The 26,445-nt window shown below is 47.4% G+C and overlaps 2 protein-coding genes across 2 annotated transcripts; one reads left to right on the plus strand and one right to left on the minus strand.

The window, feature by feature from the left end:
• Positions 1–9,025: 9,025 nt before the first annotated feature.
• LOC122369644 (ras-related C3 botulinum toxin substrate 1-like) lies at positions 9,026–15,471 on the plus strand. The gene is made up of 5 exons (XM_043344539.1): positions 9,026–9,328; positions 10,236–10,307; positions 13,010–13,190; positions 13,717–13,845; positions 14,271–15,471. Exons 1-5 carry the CDS (start codon positions 9,294–9,296, stop codon positions 14,424–14,426), a joined length of 573 nt encoding a protein of 190 aa, XP_043200474.1. The 5' UTR covers positions 9,026–9,293; the 3' UTR covers positions 14,427–15,471.
• Positions 15,472–16,233: 762 nt separating this feature from the next.
• On the minus strand, positions 16,234–24,277 carry LOC122369645 (mucin-5AC-like). Its single transcript, XM_043344541.1, has 4 exons — positions 24,099–24,277; positions 23,444–23,593; positions 23,078–23,204; positions 16,234–16,602 (listed from the first exon to the last, which is right to left on the minus strand). Exons 2-4 carry the CDS (start codon positions 23,492–23,494, stop codon positions 16,304–16,306), a joined length of 477 nt encoding a protein of 158 aa, XP_043200476.1. The 5' UTR covers positions 23,495–23,593; positions 24,099–24,277; the 3' UTR covers positions 16,234–16,303.
• Positions 24,278–26,445: the final 2,168 nt, after the last annotated feature.

Here is a 26,445-nt window from a genome sequence, read left to right on the forward strand (position 1 = left end):
GGGGAAGATTGGCACAGGGTGCAGTGGAGAGTAAGTTACGCCAAAGGCAAGAAGCCGAGGGTCAGGGGTGAATCACCCAAAAGTGCGGATAAGGCGAGCCGTAGTGTCCCGGATAAGTCCTCATACTTATTTCGTAAAGGTACTCTAATCGGTACTGGACAGCCTCAGGGGAGGGAAGAATGTACTCCAGGACACGTAAGGCCTTGAAGAGTAAATCCCATGGTTTAAGGAGAGTTTCTGTGGAGAGTTCCAGGATATGAACGGTGGTCCCTGGGTCGTGAACGGGTGTTACACGCGGACCGGAAGAGGGCATAGGTAATCTCTCCCGGATAGAGAGATAAGTCGGATATAAATCGTGTATGTGTGTACCATAAGTCTATCGGACGTGTAGTGAATCCCATAAATTAGTAGGGTGGATATTTGTGCAATTATTCTGGACGGCCCTGCGATAAGTATCTTTGTCGCCGGTTAGCGGAGCATGCACTGGGTTTCGGAAAGAGACATTTATCTCGCCGGGGAGACCCTGGTTTGTAAGACGCCTAACACTATCGGAGGGAATTTCGGGGGCTACCAATTAAATTTGGGTGAATACATGAAATGTGAACGTATTGCGAGCAAGGATGTGAGAATGATGACGCATGAATCTTAGAGTAAGGCCGATAGGAATTTGGTAGAATTCGGTTACGGCAGTCGAACAAATGATTCTCGAGGGCAACTGGAAACTAGCAACGCTAATACGAATTAAGTGGGCAATTTTCTTAATGGGGAGGCCAGTGATATAGGAATAGGTGACTGGACGAATGATCACATTCAATTTATCAACGTAATTACCACCCATATGTTTGGCAGTGGTCATCGGGACTTCGAATGCCCTGTCCTTCACCTACCCAACTGTGCCGCAAACCCAGCTGATCGGACCCCTCTATCCCTAATCCGAGCAGTGAAGGAGCATCTCGTGCATCATGGTCTATACAATGAACAGAATCATCAAGCCTCTAAATTAAAAAGCATCTTCCATCAGATGTATTTGTACGCAAGGTGGATCTAGACTTACATCTTCTTCAGGTGGAGATCTACATCTCTCCCAGGTGGACGTTATCTCAAGATCCCTATCAGGTGGATCTCATCTAGATCAGGATCTCATCACTATCTGGATCCCTCCCTATAGCTATCTCAGGATCTCTTCAACGACTCTCAGGTTCCCCTGTATCACCATCTCTACTACCGAGTACCGGCAGCATTACAGCAGCGAATTATTCTCTCTGCTACAACAGCCGAACAACAGTGGACCGCAGTATTTGATGAACCGCAAAGAAGATGCAGCTTTTCTATTCCTTCTTTCTTCTTTTCTCTCTTTATTTCCCTTGCTACAGTCAGGTCAAGGTCAGGTCAAGTGAGGTCAAATTTTGAAGTTGGTTGTTAAGGCCTAAAAGGGTGTCTATCTGATGCAGTTTTTCACGGCGAATCGAATGGTGCTTTTTTTGTTTCCGTACGAGGTCTAGAACTTCCAAAAAAGTCATTTTTCAAAAAAATTGTGTGTCGTGACGTCATAAAATTTTGAATAACTCCCACATTTTTGAACCGATTCTTCTAAAATTTGGTATGTAGGTGCACATAGACCACTTCTCTGACATATATTCCGGTTTTTTCGATAGACTCAAAATTTTGGATTTTATAATGATTTTCCCGAAAAAGTCAGTTTTTTGAAAAAATTTAGGCCAAAATCCAAAATTTTCAAAAAACCGAGATATCCATTTGATAGACAAAGTAAAATTACGTATAACCTTTTTTGTTACGTCTTGATTCCTTTAAAAATGAAGATCTTAGCGGCGTTTGAACTTTTGCCGTTTTTGAGGCGAAAATGACGAACATGACGTCACTAAAACGTCAATTTCTCAAAAATTTTCCGACGGATTTCGCTCAAATTTTCAGGGAACGTGTCAAATTGATGTAAGAAAAGGTACTGAAAGTTTGGCGGCGCTGCGCGCCGCCGTTTTTGAGATATCGCAAAAATTCGCGAGGGGGGGTAAAATTTACCCCCCCCCCAGCCCCGCGCGGGTTAAGCTGTTTTTTAAGCTTTTATGCTGTAACTTCAGTTACTTCACTTCTTTAGAACATATTGCCCAGAATGCGTCACTGATCATGAGCTGGTATATCATATCATATGTAGCAAATGCATAAATGAGAATAGTGTGTCATGAATTTTTGTGCATGCTTCTGGATCATCTGTAATTACATCAAAGGCTCGGCTCAAGAGTGTCCTGCCGACCAGCTTATGCCCAACCCTTTCTGTCCGCAGAACGTCGCCTGCGACTCCCGCACGCCGTTTGCCCCGGCCGTCCGTACTGGTCTTCGCGCTGCGAGCCGCGCTGGAGTTCGCGGCGGCGTCGTGGAGCTCCCATCGGGACGGCGTGTGATGCCCGCGTCGAGCTTATAAGCCGTGAGCTTCGATTGGCGGCTCACGCGGTCACCAGCTGTATGTACAGCCTCGGCCCCGACGACCCCGCTAATGGCCGAGACCGGCATACCCCCGGCATGGGTCCGCTGTCCGGCGCAGCGCTGGCCGCCCGCATGCTATGCTACTTTTGGCTGTATCGCTGCCCAGCGGGAGCGCGCTCCACGCTGCGGAAGAGGTACCTACACGTTGCGACCCGACTGAGGACTGCAACCGGATGGTGACACGTCGGCCTCTGCGCCCTGGCCGGGGCAGGCGTGACCGACGTCACAGTGGAGGAACGCCCAAACAAGACCAACCCACCGTCGGAGCAGCATGGAAATATCATGTTCTGCCTGGACGTCGGACCCGGCGGCCGCAGTGCACCTGCACACGTGCAGAGAGGGGCGCTGGAGGCTACTCTGGAGCTTCTGCCATTCCGCGGCGCAACTGCTGGCAAAACGGCGGCGATTGAGGCGGTTGGGAACAGCTGCAGCAATGGTGATGGCGGTGATGGCGACATGGCGGTTTGGGACTTCATCTCAGCGCGGCCGCCGCCCAGGCGCCGCTGCGCCCGGCTGCTCAGCCACCTACCGGATGGCGGGGTGGCCCTTACGGCCCTCACGCCCGTTCGGTCTGCGGCCACGTTCTGGGGTGGCGGTCGCGGGGTTAGCGGCGTTGGACTTCGTCCTTTATCCAGACTGCACCGTACCATCTGAACGGATGGATCTGCCAAGAAAGATGACATCCAAGGCGGCTATGAGGCGATCACAAAGCTTCAGCAAGAGCTTCTCCTTCATGGGGCCGGCCGGCCGTTAAGTCGCAACACCGGCTGCCGAGTGCCAACAGCTGCGTGCGCTGGCGCCGACGCGTTGTGGGCCGCGCTGCTGACGCTCAAGCTGCGATATCAACCAATAAGTGGCAGCGGTGGCGGCTTGTCAGTTGTTAACGTGCCTTTGCAGACGTTGTGAAAAGCCCGCGTTGGAATCGCATGGTTGGCAACACCACGCAAGCTAAAATGGGCTTCCTTGATGAACCTACTTTTTAAGCATTGTAGCCTTTGTAATTTTTGACGGGCGTTTGTTTATTTTTTGCGACCTTTGCGTTGGCGTTTCGGGCGTGCGTTTTGCGCGTTTTGCGGTGTTTGCGTTTTGCGGCGGGCGGGCGTTTTTCACAATTCAAAGTTCAAACCTTCGGGCCACAGCGCTCCTCGAAAAGCGCTGCCCTCGAGTAGCCTTTGTAATTTTTGATGTTTTGCTGTAGGTATTATTTTCTACATATATACTATATAGGCACTCACGTGCTTTGAATCGCGCAATGCAATTGAACCATGGTAAAGACAATGATAAATGAACTGAGAGCTGACATGCCCCATGCTTTGTGTGTGTGTGTGTGTTTTTTTTTTTTTGGCGAGTCGATAAAAGTGGTTTTGGACACTGGATGAGTTTTTAGGGGTGTGGTGAGGGGGAATGTAATTCCACAGACCTTTTGTCAGATTCACCAATGCAGTAGGTCTGTGCGGTATTTAGATATCGGAGCATTCTTTGAAAGTCGTGAATAGGGCAACTGAGAACCTACCTATAGCCGTGATATCCCCTCACAAAAACTTCTTTTAAATAACCGGGGATAAGTACATAAGCAGAGTAATTGCTATTACGAACACCTAGGTATCACAATGCTGAGCGAATAGGAAAATCTATAGATGGAGAATTGTGCCGCGTTACGGGTGCTCGGGCGCAGCCAATCCAGCGCTACCCCAGCGGTGACCTTGACCCGCATCGTCTGTCTCGGCTCCAAAGCCAAACCGGCGTGGAATTGGGAGCGCTCGAGCACTCATGGTCCAGCGCAATTCTCCACCTGAATCCATTCCTGATACACATTTGCTTGCTCATAGTCATGTAACCCCGGTAAATTCATCTAACTTTCATATTGGTCGCTCCATAGACAGATGGCCACAGATATCAACTTAAAAGGCCATTGTTGCATTCATTTAGTGGAGATCATTAAAGAGCCGTGATAGGCCACAAGTCGCGTGACATCATACGTGTAACAACCAATGACGTCGGCCTGCAAAACCCAATGGAAGCGGCTAGCAGCGTGCAATAAAACAGGGCGCTGCTTTCTAAATGTCTGTCGTGCGCCATAAATGAATATATCTTTTGTAGTGTGGCAACTCAGTATCTTTTTTTAACTATTGTACTAGTATTTAATAATTTCATAATTTTATAATTGTGCTTACGCTTTATGTTGATGTTAGTGATAAATCCTTAGATAAAGTAAATCGATGTGATATTTAATAGAAAAATAGCAAACTAACGCGCCATTCATTCGAAAGCTGGTAAACCTACTAAAAAGAACTACTAAAATTCCTGAGGAACCAAAGGATTATATTGGTATCAAATAGATGCCTGCTATTCCGTCGTGAAAACGGCCAAAATAAAGATATTTGCTGTAAAAGAGATTAGGTGCAGATTTGGTCAAATTAGGTGCACTCGCCGGATAGCCCGTCGTGAAAACGGCAATTCTATATCATGCTACGTTTTTTTAATGATTGTTGTACTTTACTACAATTATTTGTTTTCTACTCATGACAATGTGCTCACTGCTCAGCACTATCACATGATAAAGCGCATTAACAGCTCCTATTTGTTTCCCATGCTACATACCGTGAGACTTTGGTAAACCCTTGTGAACATGCAGCCATTCGTCGACAATGGTGTAGACTCCGTTATAAAAGCTGCAGCGTCCAGCTGACCCCACTGGTCGGTAACTTCAAACGCTTCAGAAGATAATCTGTCAGTGTCTGCTGCCTCTGTGCCAGTCTTTGCACCCCCTCTGGACGCTGATGGAGGTGACTGAAGAGTCCAATAAAAGTCAAATATGTTGGCATAAGCTGCAATGGTTATAGGCCGCTTATCACTGGTCAGAGCCCCATTGCGTTTTTGTGGGTTGGGCTGTCAAATCAATTGATGGCTGGAAAAATTGGAGGTCACGCGTGAATATAATGATTTCCATATCAAGCCGCTATGATTCACCTATAAGAAAGAATAAATACGCCTCTTTAAGCTCATCTGGACACTAAGTGCGAGGTAGCTTCCATAGAGTTAAAACAGGAGAGGTGCTATCATGATAAGTTACATAAATTTATTTCAAAGCTGCTCTATGCTGTACGTAAATAACTACTGTGTATGCAGGTGCAAGCAAAAAAAAAAAAACAACAACAACAACAATATTTATGCATTCGTTTGTCTGTCTGTTGCGCATCATGGAAGCATTGATTGCATAAACGATGCATAAATAACACTATGCATGGATTTTCTATTTTATATTTTTGTTTTATGTTGTTTTCTTGACCTAGCTTGGAAGGAAAGTTTGCCTGACGCATTGGAAATGAAGATGCTATATGAACATTCCATTCCAAATGTCCTACATTTGAGCTAATCGACGTAACAAAACATCTCGCAGATGTCATTGGTGGTTCATATGACCCACCTGCTTCCCAGACCAACGATCTCCAGTTGTATCCAGGCAGCAATGCCAAGGAGCTTAGAAAGGCGCAACATGAGCACGGGCTAAGTCGCAGCTGGCAGACTAAGATCCTACCACGGTAGCTCGGTTTGTCCGCTAAGAGACGCGATAAGCGCGTTTGATCAGCTCTAGACCGAGTCATGGCCATGTTTACAAGGAAATCCGTGAGTTTGATGACATTGGAAATGGGAAAGACCAGGAATGGTGTGAAGAAATGAAGACGATTTATAGTTTACATCTTTCGATGTTGAAATGAATTGGTGATTGTCATTTATTTCTGCTCCAAGAACAATTCGTTATTAAAACTAGTTAGTTTAGTTGACAAGCTTATCAGGGATATGTGTCATCAGGGGTCATGTGTCCTCGAAACTATTACTTCACAAATAGTAATTTTGAAAATCAGTGTGGCGATGATTAGGAATATGCTTATAAGAGGATCCCTGTTCCGGTAAAAACCAAATACAAAATTATCCCAATAAATCTTCCATGTGTGTAAGCTTGATCCAACGCCCCCCCCCCCTCCCCTGGAGGGAGGAGGGAGGGAGGGGGAGGTCGGTGGTCATCAGCCGGCCATCCAGCTCGAGGCGTCCGTACGTGGGTTCCCTGCGTTCCTCGGGGCAACTTCTCCCATGCCTGTATTTCATAATTGGTGCAGATTTGATGCAGATTTGGTCAATTTAGATTCATTGTGTTTTTCAGAAGTTGTCAATTTGGGTTGCACAGTTGCTTAGGTACGTGATTTTTCAAATTATCAGACATTATTTTCGATTAAAATTCTGCATAAAGTCATGATATGAAGATATATGTTGTAAAAGAGATTTGGTACAGATTAGTGGCCAAATTAGGTTCATTCGCCAGATAATCCGTCGTGAAAGCGGCTTTTATTGAACTGACGATTGCCTGTTACGTGAAATAGGGCTAGCTTACGGATGCAGTCTTCGCGTGAAGCCAAATGAGTTTCGTTCACGGAGTCGTATGTTGAGCTCGCTCCTCTTCAGTAAATCCGTTCCTGCTGGGTGTATGTTATGGTTCATCAGATTTGTATAAGTATAGAATAAGTTGTATTCTCTTTCGTAGAATACAACAGACTTTTATTACAGATGACTTCAATTTCGAGTCTACGTTAGGCGGCACGGGCGGACATCGATAGCAGCGCCTCTATCGGTCACTATGGAAAGCTGGGCTGTAGGCGACGATATACCGGCTGAGTTGTCACACGTTGAATAGGTTTATAGCCATCCGTCTTGTGAAAAAGTTGAACTTTTGCCTTTAATATTTCTACATGCAATTTTAGAAGTGTCTTCACATGGATTACAAAACCGTTTAGATTAATGTATTCACTTCAAGCCTTCCCTATTGTTCTTGATGATGCGGGAACTATTTCTAATTAGTGTTTCTAGCTCAGTAAAAGAACATACTGTGCAAACGATGAAAAAAGCATAAATGGAAGATTTTAAATGCAATTTTCTCTAACAATTAATGGTGAACTCTCTACATATCAAGGAAAAGGTGCATGCTATTTGATAAGTTAAAGTTCTTGGGACCAGTTGTTTTCTTCTTTTCTTACGTCGCCCCAATGGCCGCGAATACACTTGTGATAACGCCTATCGATCTTGCAGCCTGATAGGCGAACCATGCATGTACCGATTTTTTTGTTTTTTGTTTTGTTGGGTTAGGCCCTTTCGGTCGACAAGACCATTGCAGAGCCGGCATGTACCGACATTGCATATCGCAGACATATTTTAAGCATGCATGTTAGCCTACAGCTACGCTTGCGTAATTCAATTGCCGAATCGTGTACGTGGTATTAACCTAAGCGCACGAAACGAGACAAATCCACAACATGTGATAGAACCAAATCAGCATTACCTGACTGGGATGTAACCAATACATTCCGCTTACTTTGGAACGAACCTAACGGCACCATGGAACATAAATCTCTGATTGGTTCGGCAGACCCTAATTGCAGATAAACTTAACTTAGATTGCACCGCAATGCGTACTTGCGCTGGTTCCTGACTGTCTAACTCGAACTGTTAGATAACTCTACTTAGATAAGCGAAATGCTCAATGCTGAATGCGCTTATGTCGTCAGAGCAGCCAGCGGGATACGCAAGGCTTCTCGCTCGTTCAATAAACTCTTCTGATGCGTATGTGTATACCGCTTCATTGAAGACCACTATACCCATAAGCAGAGGAGCCTAAAGCACATCCTCAGTCCTCACTGTGAAAAATTCCCATGAGGTGCGACACTTGACAAATTCGTTGACAAATTCGTTGACATAGGCTTCTTTTCAAACTTGGACACAGCGCAGTAATGTTGGCGAGGCACATACCTATAGGTAAGTTTGATTACGGATAATATTCAGGACATTGCGGTTGGGAAGACATTACACGGCGGTTTGCATTATTCGTCTTAAGACTGAGACCAGGCACGTAGCCAGGATTTTGCTCAGGGAGGGACCACAGGTCGCGGCCTTAGGTCGTACCCCCTCCAAAAAAGGAAAACTCCTTGGATTTGGCCAACTATTTTTGGAGGTGTTGTGCAGCTATTTTTATTTATTTTATTTTTTACATAATTTTGTTTTATTTTTCGCCTTCAGGGGCGGGGAGGGGGGCATGGCCCCCGTGCGCTCCCTTGGCTACGTCCCTGACTGAGACCTATCATACCGGGTTGTTCGGAGCTCTGCGAGATCTGCAGTGGCTCATCCCTGCGCCAAGTTCTCCGCTAGAGTCACGAACGTCTCTTGTGGACTACTAGTTGTTCCCGTTGCCAGTAGGTGTCGGGACCTACACCTTGGTCGAGGCTGCAGATAACGCCATCGCAAAGCCTGTGCACTCCTAGTGGTGGTTTTATGCATGCTGTACTTGCTTAACTTTTCATGTAGATAACTGTGTTTTGAATACCTGCATTTTGCATGATTGCATACTGCAAGCTTTGATATTTATCGTTTTAACACTTAAACAGGCTGACATCTTAAGTAGCAAAGATACCGGGATAATAATAGAACTTGATGCAACACATCTATGACGCGGTTGCGCTAAGAAATGGCGCAGCAGCTTCCGCCGTGTGTGTCTGCAGGGCGTTGTCGCTTCGTCTTGGTTTTGTGATCGGGAGTGAGCGGCGGTCGTCGCCCGGTTTGCGATATTTGTGTTGTGAAGCAAGGTGATCTCAGCATTTTTACTCAGGACTCAGGATCAATACGAGCAGAAAGATCCGCCAGATTGCATCAGCTCTCGGACATAGTGCGTTTTGATTTTTAGTGACACATTGCACGGCTCTACACGTGATCAGAAGAGTTGGGTGTATTTTAGTTGAACTTTAGTTAATATGCAGGCCATCAAGTGCGTTGTGGTTGGAGATGGGTAAGTTTTGAACACCATTCCCTTCCCATATACCCAATCCCTTGCATGGGTAGGCCGTAGGGGGTTGATTAGTGCCTACTGCCGATGGCTTTAAGGTGTAACTTACGGTCGCTTATGAAGTTAGGTATAGAGTATAGACCGAATGAAATTCTGTTTTAAAGGGACCCTCCCACCTTCAAAAAAGTTTATGAATTGGCATGAAAGTGATGTCGCTCGGTTCAGAAAGAGCGAAAACGAATATCTACCAAATTTCACCGAAAAATATTCACCGGTTTTCAAGATATTAGACTTTTACTTTTGTTTACTTTTTTTGGGATCTCCGCTGTTTCTAGCGACTTTATTTTAGAAGTGCGGCGTTTGCGGCAGATGCTGCGCGCAAATAGCATATACCACCGCGTGCTACAAAACGTTTTAGTCAAACATTTAAAAATCGTTAGATATTTGTGCTGACGTCACACATTCAGAGGGGTATTCCTTAGCATTAGCCCCTCTGAATCAAAATGCTGCAATTTTGAAATTCAATATTTCCGATTTAAGGCATTTCTCGATGTTGTGAGTGCCGAAACCGGTAATTGTGAGCCAGGGACCCCATTTTGGCTATCTCAACTCAAATCTAATGTTAAGGTGGGAGGGTCCCTTTAAGTAGGTAAGTATTTTTTAATGTTTTTTTCTTAATAAATAGGTATGTTATTTATAAATTATCATGTTTGCTATCATGCTACCTTTCCTGTATGAATGTACCACTATCGTTAGGTTAATGGTACCGATTTACTATTCAGTGTTGTCACTTATCTTTATCTGAAAGCATGACTCACTTGTGATGCTCGTCGATAGCTTATCAATGTCACCCATTGGTATTCGCATTGATTCGCCCTGATTCATCGCAATGTGTTTCCTGCTGTTTCAGTGCGGTGGGCAAGACATGCTTGCTCATAAGCTATACCACAAATGCTTTCCCGGGAGAATATATCCCAACTGTGTGAGTATATTTATAGACAAGTGTCTGCCTGACTCACTGTCACATGCACAGAGCATGTTTTGTTTGCTCGTTATTATGTCAAGTTGCACGTTTTAGGCGTTTCTTCGCAACTCTGTCCCTAATAATTCTACCTCCAATTATCATTGAAGCATATAATACTTTGCCGTAACTGTAAACGCAATGCAATGCCGACTCTTTGGTGTGACTCCGGTCTTCCCTTATTCACCACGTGAGCAGGGTATTTTCGTACTGATTTCCGGACCACCGATCGAACAGAGCGGCTTGCTTATGTTCTGTTCAGCGGTAGCTTCAGGCGACTCGCCCTTCTCTTCCTTCGGGAGATGCCGCGGAGGCGTACCCTGCTGAACGTACATTGAGCATCAGCTATCACAGTGCACGATATCTGCTGACGGTAAACCGGAAGAGTCACTGTGTAAAGAAGGATTTAAATAAACTGATACCGACCTCGATACTGATCAGTGATCATTCCCATGAGACGTATGGTGCGCTTCGCCTATGCTCCAGCATTAGCGGTGCATTTGAAGCCCACATTTGATGTGTTCAGTGTCGCATGGCATAAAGACTGAAAATGATAAAGCGATCTTACGAATCAAGGCCGAAATCACCAGCGTCATGGTTTAGACGGTCCGATCACCGATAGGGATGGCGGCTGATGGGGACAGAGCCAAGCGGCGTGATGTGGAAAGTAATCGCCCCTCTCGCGCCCAGCGTGGTGTGTTTACAGAAGACGTCCCTAGGGAGGCTCGGTGGTATCTGTCATTTGTTGGTGCCGCCAGACATTGCTCACGTGCGCGTGGTGTCGGTTGTTCATCCGACACTGCACAGAGACGGTATGCCTCTGAGTCACGGTCTTGTGTGACAGGGCGGGATGGTGGGGGGGGGGGGGGAGGGGGGCGTCGGACCATCATCGACCGAACCCAAACGGGCGATCGTGTGGGTAGGAGGATGGAGTGGGGGAGGGGTTGGGGAGGAGAGGGCTCGGTGGGGCCGTGGCTGGCTATGGATGGTGAGTTGGTGACTGTGATTCAGTGTGGTTTCCGAGATGGCCCAGATCATCTTGCGGTATAGTTTGACTTTGAGTTTGAGAGTGTGACTTTGCATTATGCAACAGAAGAGTCCTTGCTTATGCAATGTGCATCTATACGTATGCTTGTTTCCTGACGTTACCATGATTATTTTATGTATTTCATTCCTTAGTTTTCGCAATTAGTAGCCGAATTTCACCCCAAAGTATTTCGGTTTGATAGCCACCCGTCCTTTTTGCTGTCAGCTGTCTACCTTTGCTTTGTTTATAATCTGTTTTTATTACATTCACACCATCACCGGCACTTACGCCTTTATCCTCTGATTTGATTAGGGTCGTTGCAATATAAGGCTTCATTTCTGGGAAATATCGAAGTTGAAAAGACGAGAAAGTCCAATATAACTTTCTGGCGTCACAGCGCGGCTTTCAATCATTTGCTTTGTGCTCCCTTTTTCCTTTGTCGGCTGGTTGTCAGCTGTGGTCAGCGTCCAGACACAAAAATCTTGCCAGCCCGGCTGTCCACACGCTGAAAACCCTGGACAGTCGAGGGAGACAGAGTGACCGGAGAGTGAAGACGACAGGAGCTATCGGCCGGACGTCCGGCCCGGGGCGTCCGTACACGGCTTTCCTGCGTTCCTTCAGTGCGGCGTGTGTTGTAGCGTGCCAGGAGCGGAGCAGCACAGGGATCTGGCGGTTTTGTGAGGGGGCTTATGGCGTGCAGTTGACGGAGATATTAGCAGCGGCTACTGACGGAAGTGTTTATGACTTGGCGCTGACGGAATTAACTTATGACGTGAGACTAGCACAACGTTTGCGCCGATAGAGGAGACATGCGTATGATAGACGATAGAATATAAAATAGAAGCGCAACTGATAATGCTTTTCGTGGAGTGAATAGAAGAAAAGAACATTAGAAATGAGGAACTTCGAAAAGGTTTTTTTGCCCAAGAAATTCCTAACAATTTGTTGAAATAAAGTTCATTTGTTGCGCACGACGTCCGACGACGGCGGTAGGCTAAACGACGATCTTTTGCTATTCCAATTTTATATCTACTAGCGCTGACTTAACTTTCATTTACGGAAACAAACAGTCCCATTTATTATCAGACGAGTTTACACTAGTTCCTGGCTGTGCCGTGCGCCCTCAGTTCGCCCTCCTGAGCCAGTTTAATAATCTTACGCGATCAGCCTGCCGTCTGAACCGTTTGCATTGTAAGGTAACCTGACATTGCGTCACAAAAAGGAAAAAGAACTTACACGTGATGACATGACTCAACGTGACACCCACTCGGTCACCCAGTTACGTCACAAATACTCACGTCGTGTCACGCTTCATGTGACGTTAGGTCCGGGCCGGCTTTGAATGGCTTCCCCGTGTACCGCGATACAGGACGGGGATTTGCTTAACTACGCGGACGCTGTCAGACGGGGAAAGGTCATGGGTCCTCCATGGTAAACGGACAACTGAACGGATAACTAGACCAGTGACAACTGAACAAGCGTGGAACAGTGGACGATGAACATGGCTAAGTCACACCTACGTATTCAATGACTTGACTTAACTATTCAATGACAATGACTTACCCCACATGCACCTCCCATTGTATCCGCCTATCTCTCTTGCATCCTGTATCACCACCACCTTTTTCTCCACCAGTTTCGACAACTACTCTGCAAACGTCATGGTGGACGGCAAGCCCATCAACCTCGGTCTATGGGATACGGCCGGCCAGGAGGACTACGACCGCCTGAGGCCGCTCTCCTACCCCCAGACCGATGTATTCCTCGTCTGTTTCTCGCTGGTCAACCCGACATCGTTCGAGAATGTTCGAACCAAGGTGTGTGAATTAGCTGCATGGAACTATGGAGAGATTGGTGTGGTAGATGGTTGAAATGGTTGAAAGGAAGTGACGAGTGTAAAAGACTGTCTAGTTGGGAACAGGTGAAAAGGAAAGGACACGAATGAAGAGAGAGAGAGAGAGAGAGAGAGAGAGGGAGGGGGGGAGGGGAGGGAGGGAGGGAGAGAGAGAGAGAGAGAGAGAGAGAGAGAGAGGGGAGGGAGGGAGGGAGAGAGAGAGAGAGAGAGAGAGAGAGAGAGAGAGAGAGAGAGAGAGAGAGAGAGGAGAGAGAGAGAGAGAGAGAGAGAGAGAGAGAGAGAGAGAGAGAGAGAGAGAGAGAGAGAGAGAGAGAGAGAGATGGGAGCAGAGTAGCATGAAATTAATAAAAATTGCCTCAAATCGCAATTTCGTCGTCTTTGTGGTCACTGGTGTCGCAAAAGCTCATGCCCAGTAAATCTACTCCAGTGTTTCACACGCATGAAGCGACTGTCTCTGACCGCTCCTGCCTTACTCATTCTTCGACCAGTGGTATAAGGAGGTCCGTCATCACTGTCCGACCACACCCATCGTGCTCGTGGGAACCAAGGTGGACCTCCGGGAGGATAAGGCCACCTTGGAGAAGCTGAAAGACAGGAAGCCCATCAGCTACCCCCAGGTGAGAGATGTCGACGAGACGGTGGTGTGTGAAACGTGCGTAAAACTTTGGCTTGGTTGTTGGTGAAGTGGGGGTTTTTGGACGTTGACGAGAAAGAGATCTGAAAGAATGCTTGCAAAGTTGTGTTAAGTGCTCTTGGATGTTTGGTTTGGTTTTTTGATACTCTTTTAGCATTCATGTCATATGTGTCTAGAAATAACTCTGAGTCTGTGCGAGCCCCGATGTACCTATTATGTTATATTTCAATGGAGAGATTTGCCTGGCCGGTGATTGGCAATTGGCGGGATAAAGTAACCCGGAATTACATTTGTACTTTTTTATCTGGCTCCACTGAACCATTAGGTATAGTAATAAATACATTTTCGCTAGCATTCTATGGTCTCTGCTTACAACATTGCCTCTTTTGACGTTATCTAATGCTACAGGGCCTGGCGCTGGTAAAGGAAATCGGCGCCGTGAAATACCTCGAGTGCTCGGCGCTCACGCAAAAGGGCTTGAAGAATGTCTTCGACGAGGCCATTCGCGCAGTGCTCTGTCCTCAGGTAGAAAAGCGAAAGCCGAAGGCGTGCATCATCATCTGAGCGCCGCCATCTTGGTGTGCCGGAAAAGTGCCGCGTCGGCCATCTTGGTTTGCCTATGAGACTACTGTTATCTGTATGTTATATGCTAATGAGAGATGTGTTTATATCAGTGGTTTGCATTTGTGCTTTTGTTTCGAGTGCGAGAGATGCAATGAATCGAAGCTTTCAGTCATGTATTTTGAGGGCAGAGAGAAGAACTATCATAAACTCAGCTGGATTAAGCATTGAAAGACATGCATGGTTTTGCGAAGCATTTAGGTAGGTAAGTTTGTTGTACAGTGCTTTTACTATGAGATTGAGCTCATTTTCCCAGTTGTTATGATTGTCATGTAGCCTGTAGAGTAAAATTGTTGAAGTCGCAACGCATATTCGGAAGACGTTCAAAACTTCAAACCAACAATGACTTTGTGGGCGCGGAAGAAACGTTCCTATGTATGTATATTTTGTAGGCATTAGTTTGAGTAGTTGCGACACTTTTGTTACGAACTTTTATAGTTACGAGAATTAATTTTACTGGACCTGTATCCACGTGCTTGCTGACGAGCAGTGGCGGATCCAGGGGGAGGGGGCAAAATGGGCATTTGCCCCCCCCCCCCAACGGCATAATTTTAACATTACGCCTATGGACGAGGCATGGAAAGAATCGATAAATTGTTATGGTTTGCCCCCCCCCCAAAAAAAAAACTCTGAGCTGGATCCGCCTCTGCTGACGAGCTTGCTTCTCTGTGCATCGAGCTGGGAGTGTCAGTGTGCTAGTGTTGGTATAAGCCGCTATGCATTGTACATGGCTTCCAGCGTGTGTGTCCAAGTCAGGTCTGCTTGGCTGTGATGTGGCTGGAGCTGGACGATTATCGAACCTTGGTGGCCTTGCATAGATGTGAAGATGATTGACGCCCGCTTTCTGTACCGCGTATGTTCGCCGCCGCTTGTAGATGGGCATGAGAGGAATAGCATTTATTATGCTGTTATATTTATACGCCGGCTTTGTTATGCATGTATCAATGCCTTTTACAAATATACGGATGTAGAAACATCCTTAACAGAGCATCAGCGTTGTTGATTGTCCACTCTTTTGCAAAGGAAATTGCAAGGAAATTGAACGATAAAAATTGCGCTTTGAAAAGAAGCATCATGTTAAGTATTGTGGTGATTAGGATGAAAAGTGTTTGGCCGAAGCATTAGAAACTAAGAATAAGAAGTGGTAATAGTAAAGACTCTGTCACAAGAATTGGTGCGGATAGGTGCGGCCCTCCAGCAAAAAAAAGGTAAGTTATTCGTTGCTTGTATGTACCTTTGGTATAATATCGTTGAATGACAGACACTCCATTGATATGACTCAATGAACTAAAGACGGTTCGTGCGGACACTTCAACAAAAGTTACTTCTTTACGGCCTATAGACGTTTTCACTAATGCAAATCGATTATTGTGATGTTGGCTACCATCTACTTTATAACGGAAGGGCCGTACATACATGAGTAGAGATTAGTGATGTCAATTACAGAAAATCGGAATACCGATACCAAACCAAATACCAACCAAAACCATGGGGAAATGCCGAAACCAAACCAACTTGGGAACATGAGAGAAATACCAACTTTTTACCGATTTCTTAGCCTCTTATACATCAGTGAGGATTCATGATACCAACAAAATACCAAACACATTAGGATCGAAATACCAAATACCAAGTTGGTATCGGTTTGGTATCGGTATACCAAAAAATTGGTATCCGATTTACATCTCTACTAGAGATGTAAAGGTGTAATTAAGAGGTTCGCAATGCTCAGCCAATAGAAAAGCCCCGCTATCCTGATACGTATTTATTTACTTGCTCATGTATTCGGGGCCGATGAGTAGCCTCTACCCACCATTATTCTAGCCACCCCAGCAGTGGGGTGGACAGGTGATAGGGAACGATATATTTACGGGGTAGGTTTTGGTTGGATCGATCGGAGTCGTTGGAGGCGGTAAAGGCTTCACATACGGATTTCCACACAAATAACGAACTTTGTAATCGAGACATAGTGACCTCCAGGAGTTCTTAACGTATCCAGGCTGATTTTTATTGAAGCAGTGCATGCCGTCATTGACATTGCACACCACTTTGAGGTCCTTGGTGAGCGCCGCGTGGTCCCCGCGGACGGTGCGACAGTCGATATCCAGCGGAGTGCGGCCTGGAAACATGGGAGACGAAATCAGTGGCGGATCCAGGGCAGGGCAAATAGGGCAACTGCCCCTCCCAAACGGCAAAATTTTACCATTTCGCCTCATATATAGGGTAGCCTGGGGCAAGACGCCCCAGATAATTTATTTTGCTACATAACTTTTATTCCACATAACCTGGAAGGCCAAATTTGTGCTTAATGCGTTCTTTGGACATTTTACTTTAATTTCCACCCCTCAAATTCATTCACTTATGATCGGACTCCCAGCTAGGAAGTGGTTTGTGAAGCAACTGCAAATAGGGCGTTTTGCCCCAACCCCAGGGCAAAACGCCCCACGGCCTGGGGCAAGAAGCCCCATACTCTAGATTAAAGATTAAACATGCTAGTTGACTAAATCTTATATGAAAGGTCCGTTGGACCTTGGGAGGCATGGCACTGAAGTTAGCACCTTCCATCCTATCAGGTGTTCAGCTACGACACTATTGTATGAGCAGGTTTTTCACCTGCCTCATAAGGCCAAATAATAAATTATTGCAATGCAAATGTTAACAAAATACTTCCTTTGCCATCCAGTTGCTGAGAAAAGTACATATAAATGCATAGAAACATACCGTTCGCCAGCTACCGAACGTTAGGAAGTGGGTAGTCCGAACAACACATGAGGTAAAACGCCCCATGGGGCTTTTTGCCCCGCGACCTACTGGGGCGTTTTACCCCATCACGTAGTTCGGTCAGAGAATAACGCCTTGCACTCCAGGAAGACATAATTTAACACGAACCAACCCGGCATTGTAAGCGTTAGACAATAGTTGTTCAAAATACATAAAAGTCGTTAACCTGATGTGGACGATAAAAGAACGCCATGATGCATAATCTGACAACAAAACATAAAAATCACTCCAAAAACACATTTTTGGCTATATCTCCCTAAAGAGTCATCACAATTTGTTTCCAGTCTGCTCATATAATGATCGTATAGTGCACGCTTTATAGAAGAGAGGATGTTTCCCCAGAACCTTGCCAGTTCCGAGAAACATCGGTGAGGCGTTTTACCTCGGCGGGGCGACTTGCCCCGGTCTACCCTACAGCGAATGGAAAGAATATTGCTATGATTTGCCCCTCCCAAAACCCTGAGCTGGATGCGCCAGTGGACGAAACGCTATTCATTCACAAAATTCAAACAATTACAGGTGTGACTTTTTATTTATAAGAAGTACTCCAGAGCCAAACAATTCATATCATTAATATTTGAATAGAAAGTATATTACTGTGATCGGAATCATGTCATTCGTCCTACACTGAGAAAACAGTGTCCCCATTTTCGGTCTCAGAGACCAGTTTTCGGGCTAATGTACCATATTCAAAACAGACAGCACATTTCGAGAATACTTTCTGAGCAACGCCACATGGGATCATACGATCCCTTAAATCGGTATCATTGATCGCAGAAACAGAGCTCAGTCAGTACCCATTATCGGTGTCAAGCTTTAAAACTAGTCTCACTATGAAACCAGTTTTCAGCCCGATCCCCATTTTCGGGCTCACCTGAATCCAGTTTGAGGGCTCAACCCGATCCCTTTAATCGGTATATCATTGATCGCAGAAACAGAGCTCAGTCAGTACCCATTATCGGTGTCAAGCTTTAAAACTAGTCTCACTATGAAACCAGTTTTCAGCCCGATCCCCATTTTCGAGCTCACCTGAATCCAGTTTGAGGGCTCAAATTGTGTGGTGAAGCCAATATTAGGGCTCACCTCATCGCTTTTCGTCCGATGCAGCCCCTCCTTCCCCCTCCCCCGTGTCCAGCAGCTGCGAATAAGACGAAGCCGCGGACAAACTTTTTTTTTTTTTGCTCGGCCAGCCTATAGCGCCAGTCTCGAGCGGTGGGACAGTTAACCCGGCAATTTTGGCCGGGATGCAAAAGTTACGTTAAACCGGTTTATGTTAACCCGGGAGCAAATAACAACGTGGGAGCCTATCTTAGGTGTGGCAAAGCTAACGAATTACTTACTTGTTGCCGAGGTGCCCAAAGAAGGTACTGGAACCGAAAACACAACATTGGTTCATGTATTTATTAACATTCATACACACAGTCATACTTGTGCAAGGTGTCAGTGTTCGGTTGTGGGGTGTAATAGCCAGGGAAAAAGTTCTATGAACTGAAAAACCCGGCGCCTATTACTTCGCAACATGGTTGTGTATTCAACATGAACTGCAAGGAGTGCAGACGACATTGCCTGTGCTAACTTAACGTCTCACGGGCAGCGCCGCGCTCTGACACCTTGGTCCCAGAAGCGGCGGCGTTTCTGACCGCAAATCGCCGGAGAGCCGGTCGACGCCGTTGAGGGGACTGAGCAGGCCGCTGCCAGCTCCACCTTCACGTCCGCGCGGCGCAGCTCGGTGTGCGGCGGCGGCTCATCGCGCGGGCCGCACCCGTCCGTCCGCTGCACGAGCCGCTTTTCGATCCGACAGCGCAACACCGGCACGCCATTGTGCTGGCTGAGCGGCGGCAGCGGCACGTAGGCAACAAAACAGTAGAAATCGATGGGCCTGGATCGGCGTTGCCAGCAACGCCGGCAGCGGCGCGGCGGGAGGCGCCAGTGCCGCCGTCGGGGACGTGTGCCCTTCGCTGCGCTCATTCGAGTTGGCCGGCCGGCCGCGCGGCGTAGTCCTTTTGACACGGTGCGAGAAGAGCCGGATGAAGGTGGACTTTTTATTGGCGTTGCTGGTGCTCACGCCGCCGGCGTCCAGTTTGGGCGGCAAGTCCGAGTACCAGGAGTCGGACAAGTCCCGCGCGAACGCCGCCAGCCGGTCATCGTCACTGCTGGCGGCGGCCCGCCGACGGCGCTGCCTCAGAATCGGACGAGTCGGTGGTACTGAGCACCTCGCGGGACGGGTAGCTGGGAGTGGGCCGGCCGCGGCCCCTGCCAGGCCGCGCCACCTTCACCGGCGCAGCCGCCTTCAAACTGCCCTTGCTGGGCGGCGGGTTGGTCGGCGGAGGCGGCAGCGGTGCCTCGACGTCAGTCCGAGTCGCTGTCACTGGGCGGCCGCCGCGGAGACGGCTTCTGTTTGACCCGCAGCCGGCCTGGGCCGGCTCGGCGCCCTCGGCCGGCGGCGCGCGCCGTTTCGAGCGTTTCACCTTTTCACTGTTACTCTCGCCTGGTCCTCAGCGTCGAGCGGCTCGGCGCTGTTCGGTTTCATGTGGCCCATGCTGCTGGGAAACTCGGGTGGGGACAGCTTTCTGATTGGAGTGCCGTCGAAGATGGAGGAGACGGGGGTGCTCGCAGAGTCCTTGCCCAATGCCCATGATAGAGCCGAGGCTCCACTGGACGCCCAGCTTAATCGGGCTATCGCCGCCCTCCTTCTATGGTGGATTCTTCGGCCCCCTACAGCCACTAGGGCCATCATATACTCCCAGATGGCGGCACCTAGGGGAAGAGGGGGGGGGGGTGTCTGGGCCACTTGTCCACCTCGTGGCGTCGCCAGCGACGCCTGCGAGTCGGAGCAAATGATTATGGGGTCTTCCTCGAAGGACGGGTGCTCCAGGAGATGTTGCTTTGCCGTCTTGAGCGCCACCATCTCAGATCGGTAACTGGAGCAAATCCTCCCCGCCGCCTCCCGCAGTACCAATGTTGTACTGTCTGGGTGCTCGGTGAGGACCCCAGCGCCGCCTTCCTATTACTCCCCCGGTCGCAGACCCGTCGACCCAGGCCCACGTCGCACGCTGGGGGAGCGCTCCCAGGCACGCCTCCGCAGCACTCCTCCTCGCTGTCGCGGACGCCCCGATCGGCAGCCGGTCCAGGTGGACCGTGACGCCGTCTGTTGGCGTCTACGGGGGCAGTCTCGTGGATAAGCGCGCCTCGGCGGGCAGCGCCACTCCAGTGGTCCCACACCGCTCCCCCGCGCTCTCTCCAGCCGGTCACTGACTTCAGTCACGGTTGGGGGGGGGGGGGGGCTTCCGCCACGACGCGGCGGGTCCTCCGACGGGAGGGAGAGCGCCTTCGCCAGTAGGCGCGATGCCAGCGCATCCCTCCTCATCTCTCCATCGGCACGACGCCCGCCTCGGCCCTCACGGCGAGTCTTGGAGCATGGAAATCGGGCAGCCAGTGATGACTCATGCCACCATCAGCATCTCCGCCTCCAGGACGCCAAGATGTGTGGCCGCAGCCGCAGGCAGCCACGCCGACCCCGCTGCCCGCATGCCCAAGTAGTCTCGAATCGCTGACACCTCTCCTGAAACAAGAGTGGTGTCGTAAACTTAAACCCCTTGCTGGTGCCCGCCAGCCGCGACAACACCGCCACACCAATTTGTGTGACCCCGGAACTTCCGTCCCGAGCCTTATTTCACGGCACGATGCTACAGTGCGCTACACGTATTGTGGTATTCAGTTTCCATGGAAACATCAACTAATTTGGACGCTCAAACATGGGAGTCAGGAGTGGTTAAGGCCCAGAGCGTTCTGTCTGGTTTATAAAACCTTGGCCAGCAGATGTTAACGTGCTTTTTGTATAAGTGGCTTAATTTTGACGCAAAAGGGCACTAACCTTCGGCGCAAATAATGCAGAAATTTCAGCGCAAATTGCAAAATAGCTTGCGCCGAACTTCGGCGCATGACGGCTTCACGGGCGTCCGGCGTACCATATGGATGTTTTCCAGTTTGGGCTGCAGGTTTTAGCTCTAGGTTTAAGACTGTAGGTTTTGGGTTGGGCTGGGCTGGGCTGGGCTGGTTGGGGTGGTTGGGTTGGGTTGGGTTGGATTAGGTTAGGTAAGTTTAGGTTAGTTTAGTTTAGGATAGATATGAATACCTATTTTTTGTAAGTTGAATTACTTTTTTCATTTTGTAGCATCATATGCCTTCCATCTTTGAACTGCCATATTCAAGCACCAGAATAAGTATGGACTTGAACCTTTTCCAGTCTGGATGCCTGTATGGAAGTTGTGCAAAATCATGCAGTGGAAGGTATTGTAACCACAAATAAGAGCTAATGACTCAAGTCACAACTTGTCCATAATTGGTTATCTTGATGTATACTTGTAGACCCTTCCTCTTACTTGGCACACAGGCATGGTGTCACAGTGTTCTAAATTTGGATTTCAATTGGGTGTCCCAACAAAAAAAAATCTGAAGACAAAATGAGATAGATTTAGTCTTTCCGCAAAACTGCATAATGCCATTTTTACCTCAGATTTTGTCAGAACCTTCACAGGATCTGAAATGAAATGATGTAGAGTAGATGCATCAACTGTCAAGTCATGCGTAACCTGGCAGCTGGCTGTTGAATCAAACTTTTGACATATTTTTTTTTTAGCAAAGATGAAATAAAGCCACTTGTCATATTTTTAGGATGAAAATATTTTCCCCATCATGTGTGGTTATTCACCTAAAATTCTGAAACATGGAACACTGTGATACCAGCATTCCATCATGTCAACCAGCATTCCGCAGCATGTTAGCAGAAGCAGCAGCATGTTATAAGTATATGAAAGATCCAAATAGGTTGTAGGTTGGTAGCCGGTAGGTATTGGTACTAAGTTTAACTTAATAGGTTAGTAGGCAAGGTTAGGATTAATTTCAGTTGAGCATCAAGATAACCATTACGAACAAGTAACAAAATCCTTACCTACCCTTGAAAGCATTGCTTCAATCACATCATCACGAAGAACCAGACAAAAATTTTGCACATTCTTAGTTCTTACACTATTTGACATCCTGAATCCAGATATGATGCTTTCATGTGGCGCAAATACAAGAAAAACGAATAATCAAACCCGTGCGTATTCGTATCAACGGCGCCACAATTGTAGATCAGACCTTTTCTGAACAAATGCCACCACAATTTTAATTGATAAGGGATTAAAATGGCATGAGCATCAACATCTTGATCTTTTCTTAAAGATAGCGATAACTGATAACTAATAACTTACCATTCATTTTGAAATCACGGCGGTAGGTACCTACACCAACACATGGCACTGAAAACAGCAAAAGACGGAATGGCGGAATGTCGTATGGAGCCCTAAAACGCAGCTCGAATTGAGCCCGAAAAGGAAGACGAACTGAAGCCGCTTTCGGGGCTAATGTACTTTGAGCCCGAAAAGGGCGCCTAACTGATACCGATTTTAAAATCATACAGATTTGAGCCCTGTTTTGGCACTCATATGAGCCCTTATTCAAAAATGTTCTCAAAGTGTTTTCTGAGTGATACCTAATGTTGTAAGAACTCTTCGTTACAAAGGAGTTCCCTACAAAAGCACAGAGCCACCTTAGCCTAGGTGGCGTCATTGGTCAGTTGATCTCCCTAAGGATCTGTTCCAGTCGCACTTCCTAACACTTCTAAACTCCCCCAAAATTGCTTCCCTGTTCCAGTGGCAGCTCTAGCCCCTACAAAGCCAAGGAGGGCCCTGCTCCAACCTCCTCTATCTTGCTCTTGGAGGAGTTGAGGTGTTAGGAAGTGCGACTGGAACAGACCCTAAGCCTCTCACCGTCAGGACAGCCGGGTCGCGTGTTAGTTCTCATCTCGCAGTCGCAGTTACCGCTGGGATTATCTATGTCGCTCCACCCGCTCCACTTGAGTTGAGAACACTCGTCCGTCCAGCAGAGTAGACGGATCTGACGGACCACAGCGTCAGGCGGAATCAATGGTGATAAAAATGATGTTGGCTCTTCTTAAAGAAAATAGTTCACCTTTCATAACATGAGGTTTTGAACGGGAATAGCAGTTTTGTAGCTTGAGCTGAGAGACCAGCACAAATCAGAAGCTTTTACGGCCCAACAATCACACTGTCAATGTAATGTATTTTAATCTCGTCCGTATTTGGCGCCTGGCGGGCCGTACTCGAAATCCTCACCTCATAGTCGTGACATTTGCCGTTGGTTAGGTACTTGTTCTGACACACCATGCCTTCGGAGAGAGAGCAGCGGGCATACCTTGGTGACTTAGAGGCATCCCCGGTGTCAAACCATCGACGGTGGTGGCTAGATGCCTCCCGACACTCCACCTGAAAAGGATCAGGAAGGATATGAACTCAGCTTATGGCTAACCTGACCCGATGTTAATAGCCGTTTTCACGACGGGCTATCCGGCGAGTGCACCTAATTTGACCAAATCTGCACCTAATCTCTTTTACAGCAAATATCTTTATTTTAGCAATTTATTTCAGTGTTTTAACCGATGATGCTCTCTGATAATATGACAAAGCAGGCATATCAGCAATTAGTACAACCCTAGCTGATAGCTACTAAGAGACACACTAAACCTAATTTGACCAAATCTGCACCTAATCTGCACCAGATGTGAACCAAATGTGTACCTAACCTACCAGATGGCCGTCGTGAAAACGGTTAATATCGAATTTCGATAGACAGGAACTAAGCATCATGCTGAGTAAGCAGAAACTATAGCGTATATTCTCTACCTTCAGAAAACAAGGACTCCTGATCCAAGTTGCATCAAAACGCCCGGGTATTAAATATTTCGTATGACACCCAGCACTCGGTACAAACCTGCACGGGGTTATTGCAGACGATGCCCCTCCGCGCCAGCTCACGGGTCACCCGGCCCGGCCGGCCCCCCTCCACGTCCAGATTGAAGCCGATCAGCTCGTAATCGCCACCGTCAGTTGTATTTTGGTCGGCATTAATCCATGGAGTCCACTGAAGACATTCGTGGCTATATGCATCTTGTGCATCTTGTGGGATTGGAGAAGAGAACCATTATAAGACTCTGGATGCTAAGAGATAGCATGGGGTATGTTGAAGGTACTGCACAGACGAAGACAGCATGTTTATGCTATTTGACGGACAGTTATTGTGAAAGAAATTAATTGCTGGTTGTATCAGCAAGGAAGCAATGTAAACACAAATTTCTCATCCAATGGTTTCTGTTTAGGGAGCAATTATCTTGGATTCCGTGATGCTGATAAATTTGGCCGATGTTTAGTTGCTCCGGCAGGAAGGCTTTCGCCCGAATATTTATCTTACCTGTAGTCGTAGAGATGACCAAAAGCAGAGTCACGCTGAGCAAGCCGTAGCTCGACGCTGACGTCATCGCTGCAAGACCTGTGTAGCTGCCAAATGCGTGAATATGTTTTAGCAGCTCTATTTAGAAGGAGCTTGACATCGCTGACTTCTGTTGGAAAGTCACACGAGTAAGCGTTCTTTTATACGCGTCCCATTGGTGACGTCATGTCCAACTGTTGCTGACGGCCAAATCTGCCTGTCCAGTGTCCATCCTGACTGAATCTTTGTCATCGAAACGCTCTGTGGGTGGGTGATTGACTTGTTCCTGTTGTTTGATGGACAGGTTTTTTACGCGTCCTGGTTTTCTTTGTCCGCTCACTGGCTGCCGACTTTTCGCTGTCATGGACTCGTGGCCCGTGGGTGTCGAAAAATGTCAGTGCTACAGCTTTAGTAAGGTTACAAAATGTAGGGGAGAGCGGGGCCAGTTGAACCACTTTTTATATATTGACATGCACAGCGAGATCTAGTTGTCATATCGAAAAATGCACAATAGGGTTGTTAAAAAAAAAACGAATTTTGGAAAAGTATATGGGCTCATGGCTCATGTGGTGCGGTATTCTTTTCTGAGTCCAATGATACCCTTTTTTTCCGAAAAGTATTACTGCTAGGTGCTGCTCAAACGGCTTAAAGAGGACCATGTTATGCCCGCCGACCGGCCGCTGTCAATAAGGGCGAGAATTCGACGCCGCACGGCGGCGGCAGCGCCTTATCGGCACCGCGCGCCACATCTGCCGGGCGGCCGGCTGGGCGGTGGGAAGTTATAAGTGCGTGGTCTTATTGCACACGATCGGGGTGAGCTATCCCATGTTTTCGGGGCGGAAAGTTTCAGTGCAGCATCGGTGCGTCTGCCACGGTGGTCTGTGTCGATGGTATAGAAAATAACTCAAGCAGACCTCAGAAAATACTGAATGATTCCGGGTAGTTGCCTCGAAGCAATCCGTTTCAAGAATACAGCTGCCTTCTTAACGTACCGTATCACTTGTTAATTCTTCAAAAAGCAAGCTCTGAGCAATAACAGACTTCTTTGCATTGCTGTTGACAATTTAAGTTGCTTTGGGACGGTGGCTCGCAGCCCCAATATGCTGCCGCGTAACTCTATTCCAACGACGAAACGGCAACTTAGCGAGAATCGAAAATTTAACGAAGTAGGTACAACAGGAGCTGGCAAGGCTCCTGCATTGGTCTATCCGTCATGAGTGACACACCGGGGTAATGTGTCACGTCAGGGCAGAGCTGTGTTCTATGCCGGGTCTGGATTCGGGTCTTGATCGGCATCGGTGCACGGAGAAAAATAATTACTCCCCCCGGGAATCACGATCCCCTATTTGGGAATCAACTGACACCCATGGTGTAATCCGATTCTGAAAAACAGTGTCCATACACCGTTTTTTAGTGTAAATTGATCTCGGTCAGAATCACATACCCAAGGGTCATTTGACTCCCAAAATTTTGACTCCCATTTTAGGTGTCGTGTCAAAAGATCCTGCACGGTGTCAGTGTAAAATAACACATCTAAGCGTTTTTGACGCTATCATGAGGAGTTTTTATATCCTATAGGTGTCATTTCACACAGTTGAGCGTTTTCGCAATCCGTGACTCCCTTATTAGGTGTAATTTGATCCTCAGTGGTGTCATAATATTCCGTTCAAATGACTTATTGAGTGTAATTTGACTCTCGGTAGTGTCATAATATTCCGGTGTCATTTGAGCCCCAATGGTTTCAAATGAAACCGAAATATTATGGCACCACCGAGGGTCAAATTACACCTAATAAGCGAGTCACGGATTACGAAAACGCTCAACTGAGTGAAATGACACCCATAGGATTCAA

This window comes from Amphibalanus amphitrite, unplaced genomic scaffold (assembly GCF_019059575.1).
Source record: "Amphibalanus amphitrite isolate SeventyFive unplaced genomic scaffold, NRLGWU_Aamphi_draft 001058F_arrow, whole genome shotgun sequence".
Lineage (NCBI taxonomy): Eukaryota > Metazoa > Arthropoda > Thecostraca > Balanomorpha > Balanidae > Amphibalanus > Amphibalanus amphitrite.

What these genes read in the sequence shown, in the direction of transcription:
- LOC122369644 (XM_043344539.1), top strand. Translation starts at nt 9,294, where the DNA reads ATGCAGGCCATCAAGTGCGTTGTGGTTGGAGATGG. An exon ending in GGAGAATATATCCCAACTGT is followed by an intron (nt 10,308 to 13,009) that starts GTGAGTATATTT and finishes TTTCTCCACCAG; the next exon opens with TTTCGACAACTACTCTGCAA. An exon ending in AGCCCATCAGCTACCCCCAG is followed by an intron (nt 13,846 to 14,270) that starts GTGAGAGATGTC and finishes CTAATGCTACAG; the next exon opens with GGCCTGGCGCTGGTAAAGGA.
- LOC122369645 (XM_043344541.1), bottom strand. Translation starts at nt 23,494, where the DNA reads ATGGTGTGTCAGAACAAGTACCTAACCAACGGCAAATGTCACGACTAT. An exon ending in GCAAATGTCACGACTATGAG is followed by an intron (nt 23,205 to 23,443) that starts GTGAGGATTTCG and finishes GTGGTCCGTCAG; the next exon opens with ATCCGTCTACTCTGCTGGAC. An exon ending in GCGACCCGGCTGTCCTGACG is followed by an intron (nt 16,603 to 23,077) that starts GTGAGAGGCTTA and finishes CCATGTTTCCAG; the next exon opens with GCCGCACTCCGCTGGATATC.